This window comes from Pecten maximus, unplaced genomic scaffold, assembly GCF_902652985.1.
Source record: "Pecten maximus unplaced genomic scaffold, xPecMax1.1, whole genome shotgun sequence".
In the NCBI taxonomy this organism is placed as follows: Eukaryota; Metazoa; Mollusca; class Bivalvia; order Pectinida; family Pectinidae; genus Pecten; species Pecten maximus.
Window position 1 is genome coordinate 1 of NW_022981114.1, and position 11,180 is coordinate 11,180.

General features: G+C 35.9%; 1 protein-coding gene across 1 annotated transcript; it reads left to right on the forward strand.

Annotated features, from left to right (window-relative positions):
- The first annotated feature begins 2,816 nt into the window (after window positions 1-2,816).
- LOC117319918 lies at window positions 2,817-3,797 on the forward strand. Its single transcript, XM_033874626.1, has one exon. It carries the CDS (start codon window positions 2,910-2,912, stop codon window positions 3,795-3,797), a length of 888 nt encoding a protein of 295 aa, XP_033730517.1. The 5' UTR covers window positions 2,817-2,909.
- Window positions 3,798-11,180: the final 7,383 nt, after the last annotated feature.

An 11,180-nucleotide genomic window follows, 5' to 3' on the forward strand; every position in this document is an offset into this window, starting at 1 on the left:
TAGGGGGTTAAATGTCTTTAAATTGCTTCTATAGTCATGAAGTGCTGACTCGATTTTAACCAGATTTGGTCAGAAACATCCTCTTGAGAAGGATTACATATTTTACATAAATTATGGGATCCCTTTGAATTGTTGAATTCATTTTTACAGTTGTCGGCCCTCAAGAAGCTGGTAGGCCCCTTTTGTATGTTGGAACGTATGATCTGGCATATATCCATGGTCGTGGTAGACCAGGGAAGAACTCTGTACTAAGTGTATTAACCCAGAATCCTGCTACAAAGGTATTCACTATAAAATGTGATCAAGATGGATTTGTTTTGAGAGTGATTTTCAAAGCCGATTCTTTTACGGCATATAAAACACTCATAAAATCTTCACAGAAAAAGACTTATGAAATTTTATGAAATTTAAATGATTGTGACATTGATTCTCATATTCTATCATCATTATATTTTGGATATACATTTGTATATTCGATATTTAACACTTATACTCTGTTTCATATGAAATTATGTCATACAAGATCAAGATTTGTTTTAAAATGTTTTGTTAGGTAATCTGTGTGTAATTTCAATGTTGAATTAATGAATCGAAGCATTTTTGAAAATGTTGTGCCTTGAGAGAGGTAGTGTACCTGCTGGAACACTGTATCCTGATATAAGACTTTATATGATGTCCAGGTTGAATCAGATCATGTTTATTCAAAAAGCAAGAGAAGGAAACAGAATCGCCCTTGTACAATCAAAATACAAGAAGTTGTATGCTTTGAGGGACTAGAGGTACAGTACCTTTTCATAACTATCCATATTTGGCATTATTGAGTGAATATAAATTTGCCAATATAAATACCAGCTTTGTTTCAAGTGCATGTACTGTTGGATACTCTGATACTCTGAATATATAAGTTTATGAACACCAAAGACACTACAACTGATGTTTTGGTTTTCTTGCTTGCAGAGGGTACTTGTTTGAGCCCCTATAGTTCTATAAGATAAGATAAGATTATTTTGTATTAACTGAATTATATGTATGTGCACAGCAATATTACTTGTATATACCAGGGTATGAGCAAAAAGCTTGTTTACTTGTATGCATGCACTTGTGCTGTGGTTCAACGATATGCTATATATTTATAGCCATTATCTCACATGTACAGCTTCATGTAAAGAGTACCTTCTATATTCATAAAGGATGTTGGATGAAATCATGTACGTTATTTTTTAGGCAAACACCAAAAGAAAAATGACAAATAGTTCGAAGTTCATAAAAAGCAGTGAAACTTTTCCTGATGTTAAACACCTGTTTATTGTCCTCGGGAAATGCGTTCATCAAAACCACTTAGTTCGTATATTCACAGTGTATAATCGATTTGTACTACTAGCTGCGAAATTTGAGTTTGTACGCGTAGCTGTGAGTTATGAAGCGGTGAAACGATCACATGGCGCTCATTCTGCGTTGGACACAGGCAAGTTCAACACTTATTCATATGTCTTTTTGTGTACCAATTTTTAAAAAGCTAACCATAGTGTAAAGATATATAATGTATGCATCACTTGCTAATTTCTTAGCAACGTAAGTTATATATTTCACGTAAAATATCTCTTCTGATCCGAAAAAACTCATAGCCAAAAACCACCAACACCAGGGAAGAGATCATATTGATAAAAGAACGAATGGTTTTAGACATTCATAAACATCGGAATCCGTTCCGTAATTATGTTCAGATATATATAGCAAAAATGTGCATGCATGATTGTGACTGAAATATGAATAATACGAGATCAAATACATGCTCATGCGACAGAAACTTGTACGATCAGCTGTAAGGTTTGTGTACGTTCAGCTGTTGAAATATTGAGAGTTTTTGTACGATCAGCTGCTGAAATGACGAGATATTTGTGTACGATCAGTTGATATTATTTAGAATTAATTTAGTGTATTTGCCCTCTTTGCAGACATCACACTTGACATTCAAGAACTGATGGCAGCCACATTTGCATGTTATTATTGTGCGGACAAATTCAATATTTTTGCAGAAACAATTGACCACGCCATTATTAACCACAGTAACTCTATACTAAAAGTGAAAATCTTTCATAACCACGGACACAAGCTTATTGAGAACACAAAAAACTACAACATCATCCCTGCAGATTTGGAAGACAAAATTATTGTCCCAAACAATGATACATTAACAGTAAAAAATTCTAGGCGCCCTTCAACTTTATCTCCTTGGCAAACGCTAAAAAAATTTAGATGGCAGTCGACCCCTAAGCAATTATGACTTCAAAACTGCAAACGAATTGGTAGAGGATCAAACCGATGTTCAAGAAAGTAATGATTTAGACCAAACGTTACACAATTCCTTTGCCAACATATCTATCGATGAGGCGTCGAAGGAAGAAACGCCTAATGACGTACACTTTGTGGAAGAAACCGCGACATCGTTCGAATCGGTTTTCTCCGAAAAATCTCAAGTGTTTGAAAATGAACCTTTAACAGTTCTTACTGAAATGCTACCGGATGTTATTGATACTCTGAAAATCTCTGGACATTTAGAAACATACATTAAGTTCAATAAACTAAAAGTAGAACAAAAACTACCAATGAGAAATATTGCATACTTGTTATTCCAGGACGTTGTTCAGTGGTACTCTTTGGAAGACACCCGTTTGATGAGATACTCGCCAGCCGTTAAGCAGTTTTGGAGAATTGGCCTAAAACTTTTTAAAGGGAAATTTTTGAGTTTTATATCGGGTTTGAAAAATAAGGGACAAGAAATAGATACATCAACTACCATTGACCCAGGTCTTTCAGAGATTAATTTCGCCGTTCCAAACCGAAATTGTCTTGAAGGTACGGATGTATCAAAGGAACTGTCAAATGTCAAGCCTCGAATTATTCATGAAATGATAAAAGTAGTGCATGATGATGGATCGCTGATGCAAACATACAAAGTGTGTTTTGATGGTAAGAAGGTGAACACCGGCATTGACAGTGGTGATATGGGAGATATCAATTTGTGGGGATACGAATGTCCTCCGACATTATCACAAAGACAAACGGCTCTAAATGATGACCTGAAACTTGTTCAAGAATTTGAGACCATCGTTTTATCATGTGAATGTAGGGAATTGTCTAGTTTAACTGATTCACCGGAGGATATAAAAGAAAATATCGTCACAAATGCTCAAAAGGTGATTACAACTCTTAGCCATCGGTTGAAAGAACTAAGACCTATCAAAACTAAAAAAGTTATATCCTTGGAAAAGCTGAAAAAAATGTGTATCAATGACACAACAAAAAATAAGTATTCATTTGCAATAAGTGCTGTCAAAACATACATATACCGGCTGGAATCCTGTTTTGCCCGAACACTGAACCTTATTGACAATTTGGGACGCATAGTTGCCATTCTACATAATGTTTCTTCACTATATTGCTCCGGCAGGGTGTGTGACCTAGGAAGTCAAAGCAACTATCAGTGTTTATCGGGAATAAACAAACCAAATATCACAAAAATGGAGTTGAAATCGGCCGACACATCCAAAATTCACCAACGAACAGATACTTGGTTCAAGGCTCGTTCATTCGCACGTGTGACTGGGAGTACATGTTTTGATGCTCTTGGATTAGGTGGTCTAAAGAAACAGAAGCAGCATTTTGAATATGTGTTCAAATCTGTGCCAAAGCCGTCTCCTTCTCCAGAAGTCGCCAGCTTCATGAAACATGGATCTGACAACGAAATAAATACCATCGCAACACTAGTGTCAAAAGTCATGCCTTTACATGATTAATTAAGCTGCTTTTGAACCTGAAAGTTGCCTTAAATTTGGGACAACTTTCTTCTAGTGCCTTATCGTGCGACGCAAGGTGCCCTCTATAGTTCCAAAGACTATTGTAGCCTTTTTCGCAAACCCCGCAAGTAAAGCGAAACGGCTGTTTGTGGTCTTGATTGACATGTTGTCGGAGACCTTCACTCGTTTTAAATTGCTTTCCACATTCAGGGCAAAGATGGTCCTTTGACGCAGTAGATGATTTAGGAGGCTCAGGCTGAGCAGATGTACTGGTGTGAGTACGTTCATGGCGCTTTATGTTGTACCTTCGCTTACTTGTATAGTTACAATACTTGCAACTTAGCTCTGTTTCTATCGTCTGCTCATGAAAACTTTCATCCACACCTTCAACCTCAAAAGAGTCATCCATTCTACAAGAAATGAAAATGTTTAAGCTTACTGCTGCTCACAACTGGTTGTACATACAACTCACAGCTAGGATTACAAAACATATTCCCATGTACACATAAACCGGAGAGCTGACCGTACAGTTTGCAAATGAACCCACGGGGAAAGAAAGTTATACAATTTCCAATATATAATAGGTCAGCTTTATATAGAACCTAGAATGTGTCTACTAATAACTGCAAATGTTATATATATATCCAAACTTCCAATTGATTCGTTAGTTTTAACATAGAATGAAGATTTTCGATTGATGACATTGATTTTACCAGTGAGCATAGCTACTTTCGCTTTCAAAAAAAGTGTTGATATGTCGTTTGTTCTAAACATACATTAAGATTGAACATAAACGAAGATGGTAAGTTCTCTAGTGGACCACATGTCAGCATGCATTGCTGGAAATACGTATTGAAATTGTAGAATTTGCCTTCTAAACTAACAGCCCCGCTGCCGCCGCGTTCAAAATGTACCGCTTCGCAACTCGCAGCTACACGTAAAAAACTCAAATTTCACAGCTAGTAGTACAAATCGATTATACACTGTGATATTCTCATCTTTGCGGAAATAAAAACAAGCTATATAATTGTTTATTTTAAACATGACAACTGCCAACCACACGTATCCATAAATGTTGATATCATCTGAATATTGCCGTAGTTATCTGTCACTTCGATTGTAAACCCCATGCCAAAGTCATGCAAGAATCGGCCAATCAAATTGGTTTAACTTTTGATTTCCTTAATCTTGCAGTTACCTCCCTTACAACAGTAATACGTTCTAAGTATCGGCTACAACAAGCAACCCAAGAAATTATCTTTTATTAGGGCTTTTCACTTTGTTGGTGAAAAGGCCTATTGTTTTGTTCTGTTTCTTCATCTTCTTCTTATTCTTCTTCTGCATTTCATTTTGTAGAAACTGTAACGCCAAACTGGTTAAAAATATTCAGATTTCTTTTTCAGCCTTTATTATAGAACGATTTGAAGGGGTGCAGGAAATAAAAATTAAGTAGGTCGAAAAATCCAAAATGGCCGCCATGACGTCAAAGCTTATTTTGCTTAAATTGCCACAACTCAAAAACGGTATGAGGTTAAAAATATTCAAAGGTATATTCATGTAGGATTCTTCTGGGGCAAACTTTTACATTGGAGGTCAAAGTTATGCTATTTTTAGAAATTTTTCGTTATAATTTTTTTTTGAAAAATTCCTTTACAAATCAATTGTGTATGCCAATCCAATCATTTTCGTACCTTCTGTGTTTTCATATCACTTCACTTCTCAAGTTCCATCAGTTTGATTGAGCTGAACTTTGGCTGAAATGATTCTCAGATAATCCTGACCAAGTTATGTTATTTTTTGGATCGGTCCGGAATCCAAGATGGCCAACATAGCCGAGGTCAAAAATTGCTATTTTTAAAACATTTTCGTAATAATTTTTTTTTTTTAAATTCTTTTACAAATCAATGGTATATGCCAATCCGACCATTTTCATACCTTCTGTGTTCTAATATCACTTCCGGTTAAGGCAGTACGCCATCTTGAAATTTTCAGTGATTGCGCAATCATTGCTAAATCTTTAGAGGACAACTCCTCATAAACCAAGAGGCTCAGAGAACAGATATTTGGTCTATAGCAAGCTTGCATAAAGGAATACAAAGTATGTTAACAGAAATGACCTTGATTTTCATTCAAGGTCACAGGGTTCAAATGAGTTATTTTTCAATTTTTTTATTCAACAAACTTTTTTTCAAGCTTTAACAGTGTGATTGAGCCAAAACTTGCCAGAATTAATTCAGAGATGTTTCTAATCAAGAGTTATTATTTTTCGGATTGGTCCGAAATCCAACATGGATGCCGCAGCGGCCATCTTAGAAAACACATTTTAAACTTCTTCTCAAGTTTCATCACTTTGATGGAGCTGAACTTTGGCTGAAATGATTCTCAAATAATCCTGACCAAGTTATGTTATTTTTTGGATCGGTCCGGAATCCAAGATGGCCAACATAGCCGAGGTCAAAAATTGCTATTTTTAGATTTTTTTAAAATTTTTATCTATTTTCAAAAATTATTTTGAATATGAATGCAGTATTTCTTTCTGATAATTTTGGCACCTTTGGTTTTTCAATAGCACTTCCGGTTACCGAATAAGCAAATTTTTAAAATTTCCATTGACCTTTTCAGTTTCCCGCCAAAAATGTTTAAGTCGAATTACGTCAATCAGGATGGCTTAAATTTTAACCATTGTGACAGACAAGTTTCCCAAGCTGCCCTTGAACACTTAATACAAGTTTCTTCATTATTGAAAAAACAAAATGGCCGCTATTACCTCATTTCCGGTTTTTATTTTAATTGCTATAACTCATTAACGGTTTAATGTATGTTATGCAGAATTAAACATATAGAAAAGTTTTATTGGGAAACATTCTTCTGTAAAGCTTCAACTTCCGGTTTAATGGAGGGTCAAAAGTGCAAAAGGGCAAACTTTGACCTTCATCTAAGGTCACAGGGATCAAATATGTTTAAACCTTTAAATGACATGTTCTCACTATCAAAGAGGCCTAGACACCTGTTAATTGGACTGTAACATGCTCGGATATAGGGCTACAAAGTTTGTTGGGATAAATGACCTTGACCTTAATCCAGGTTCACAGGAGTCAAATATTCCAAAAACTTTAAAATAACACCTTCACAAGAACCAAGAGGCCTAGATGCTCTATTATGAGTCTGTAGCATGCTACGAAGAAGGGCTGCGAAGTATGTTGCAATTTATCACTTTCTTTCAAGGTTAAGCAAGTCGTGAAAAGCCCGTCAAATTGTTCATGACAATTTCTAGTTTATATTTGTATTTGATTTATTTGTCGTTTTCGTCAAAGGAAAATGGTATTTGGAAACGGGTGGCAACGTTAACGATATGACCAGTCACTCTGACCACAAATACCACCTAATTGTAAGCCTGTACAAAGTAATATATCCCAAACACGTAGCCAATGTATAATATAGCTCCTCATTATCCGCCATGATACAATGTGCCGTCTCGAATGCCGTTTTTGATAGATTTTCTTTCTCTAAATTACAGAAATACACATCTAGTTGATAATGATGTAACATTCTAGTAAATATCTATTTTACACATTTAAGTAAAATTGTGGACATATTTGCAGACCTATGTTATATTGTCAGCTATTTTGGAATGAACACGGAAGGGTAACACTTTCAAAACATCCGGAGACAAATGCGCAATCGTTGTTTACCTAAATGCATTTACCTGTAGTTGATTCGCAAAGTTCAGGTTCATTTAGTCTTCACATTTCGCATCTTTAAAACATACTAAATATGTTTCAACATTTTCGGTAAAATTACTAAATGAAACGAAGATGTTTTTTGCAAGTGAACTATTTGAAGCGTAAGGCCATGGCGGCAGCCATATTTCATTAAAACGGACAGTAGGTGGCGTTTGGTTTAGTTTTGTTTGGTTTTATTTTGTTTAACGTCCTATTAACAGCCAAGGTAATTGAAGGACGGCCTCCCTTGCGTGCGACATGCATACGTGATGTGAGTTTGTATGTGTTTTGGGAGGCTGTGATATGTTCGTGTTAAGTCTCCTTGTGATAGGCCGGAACTTTTGCCGATTTATAGTGCTACTTCACTGAAGCATACTGCCGAAGACAACCAGCAGCACACCCCACCCGGTCACATTATAATGACAACGGGCAAACCAGTCGTGCCACTCCTAATATGCTGGGCGCTAAGCAGGAGTAGCAACTACCATTTTTAAAGACTCTGGTATGTCTCGGCTAGGGGACAGAACCCAAAGCCTTCCTCACAGGGGCGAACGCTCAACTAAATGCCAAAAGTGAGGCATTGTCCAGAGAGATATTAGGAAGAAGAAAGAAGAGAAAAGATAAGATCCCAAATTTAGTCGCCTCTTACGATCTTCCAATGGGGGCAGCAGGTACAATTTTTACGCCCTACCTGTAGGGCAGTATCTCAAGTGCAAAATGGAAAGGGCTCAAGTACAAAATGGAAAAGAGCGTCCATTCGGCTTTGCATCTAAAAAGTTAGACCGTCATCAACAAAGATAGTGTGACGCGGAGGGAGCTTTTAGCTGTCGTGACCTTTGTCACACAATTTAAACACTGTCTCCTGGGAAGGCGATTCCTGTTGCGGACAGACCATGGATCCTTACGTTGGCTGTTCAGATTCAAAGACCCACAGGGACAAGTCGCAAGATGGTTGGAATGTCTTGGGGAATTCGATTTTGAAATACAACATCGTACAGGAAACTGTCACCAGAACGCGGATGCCTTATCCCGTTGTGATGTTGACGAATTGTGCATACATCAAAAGGAGGGAACCGTGGATACGAATGTACCACTTGTCTCCAGTTGAAACAGAACTGGAAACAGTTCAAGGAAGATATTGACGATGTATAACCATTAGGGAGTCATAATATTGGGAAAGATGTTCGAGCCGTCAAGACAAACGTGGTCAAGTCAAAAGAAAGTAACTATATAGACGGGTACTCGTATAAGGAACTGTCATCTTTCCAGGAAGAAGACGAGGATCTACATGATTCGGCTAAAAATGATAAGATACCTACAAGAGACAATGTAACTAAATACCGTCCTGCTGTAAGGAAGTTATGGCTAAATTGGAATAACATTGTTTGTCAACGTGGAGTATTGTATCAGCGCTTGAGAACGGCATAATCTGAAACAGAGAAACTTCAACTATTAATACCAAAAATACTTAAATTCGAGATTATTAAGCGTTGTCACAACTCTACGTATGCTGCTCATCCGGGTGTTCAACGTACCATGGACAAATTACGGGAACATTTCTATTGGTACAAGATTATCGATGATGTCAAGACTCATATACATTTATGTGAAAATTGTAATCGATGGAAATCTACAGCCTCACCGTCTAAAGCTACACCCAGCGACTAAAGATTGGGTTATCCCTTGGACCAAGTTGGCATTGATGTAATTGGACCACTCCCGAGGACAAAGAATCAGAATCAATATATTCTCGTTATTTGAGATCATTTTACAAGATGGATGGAAGCGTTTACCCTCTTCCTAATCAATCAGCTGAGAAATTAGCGGAGAAGTTGGTTAAAGAATTCATCGCCAGATTCGGGATTCCATTGGAAATACATTCTGACCAAGGAACCGATTTTGAAAGTCAAATATTCCAGGAAGTCTGTAAACTTCTGCAAATTACCAAGACCAGGACCACCCCATATCATCCGGAATCAAATGGACTAATCGAAAGATTCAACAAGACGTTGGGAACAATGAAATGAACCGTAAAGATTATGTTCTTTCAGAATTTTGCATATATGGTACATTTTACAATGTACTGAGAGTACCGATATATGTTTCCCAAGCATTTTCTAGTTACATAATATATTGTTGGTAAATTATTAGGGCATTCCTAATAGCTATGTTGAATTCCAAAATTTTGATCATACACTGTATTTGTTTGCTCATCTGAGAAAATAAAAACTTTCGAATTTTAATTGGTGTTTTTGGTCATTCATGCACCTCACTTTGAATGAAAACAATATTAAGGTTAAGAGTACCTAAAGCTAGAAATGTACTTAAAGATGTGGGTATAATTATGTAATTATCTTATTGGTCCCCACAACACGTTTTGAATTTTTGTCATTGTAAAATTTTAAAATTACAAGATTATTTTAAGAAATTATGGTAATATTAATTAATAATATCAATAACTGTGCATTATAATTTAACAATATACAATACTAACTTTGGAAAAATTAAAATGTTGTTTTACATAAAAAAAGTTATCGTATTAGTGTTGACATGAAAAACTCTTCTCGTTTTAATAAACCTTGGCTGCGATACTTTTTACCTTAAATTAGAAATAATATACCATATACCATTTAACATATATGTAGTTTAACAATTCAAAATATAACACATTGTATTAATTGTATATAAAAGCTTAATATTTAAAAAAAAAATCTGTATTTTGCCATTACAAGGGGCCTCGGTACAACACATGAAGTCATGAATCACCGAAATTTATCTTCAACAAGGCTTTTGATAACCTCCTGATTATTAAAGCCCTCTGTAGTAATTTTGACAATGAGCAGAATATATTTACTATTCAAACCATGAACAGTTGTCTAACTATTTAACCACTCGGGGGTGTTTATTTAGAAATAACTTCATTTAACTAAATTAACAGCTTGGAAAGTTGTTTTGAAATGAAATGATTATAAAGATCCATGTTGGTATTTCTAGTAAAGGTCTCTATTTTCCCCTTTGATTCTCAATCTTCTTCCAGTCCGTAAGAAGAGGTCATCCCCGCTTTACCCTCCGTGTCTGTCCACGATTTACCTTTAGCCACAGGTCAAAACTTAAACTGTCAATATCATATTATCACCGACATAGGCGCTTTCTAAGCGGGATTTCAAAGCAATGGAACGGACACAAGCACATTATTTTTTTTTTATTTTTTTTTATTTTTGAAGGCATTTAATATACATTTATACATAAAAGACACTTTCATTCCAACTGACTCATCTCATTCATATTCGGTGACAGTATTATCCTCATCATTCTCCTCAGCTTCATATACATGGATCATCATCAGTCACCTCACATTCATACATCATCTATTCTAGCATAAATATAATCATATCATCAAAATAAATTATCCTCATATATGTCATCATCATTGTTTTACAACAATCTATTACACATGTGCATCCACACACCCTTTCACATACATACATACGTACGTACGTACGTACGTACGTACATACATGCATACGTACATACATACATACATACACCTACATACACCTACATACATACATACATACATACATACACCTATACATACATACATACATACACCTACATACATACATACATACATACATACATACTACACCTAAACAGAAAA

Excerpts from the sequence above, each read along its gene's own strand:
- LOC117319918 (XM_033874626.1), top strand. The coding sequence starts at position 2,910 with ATGATAAAAGTAGTGCATGATGATGGATCGCTGATGCAAACATACAAA.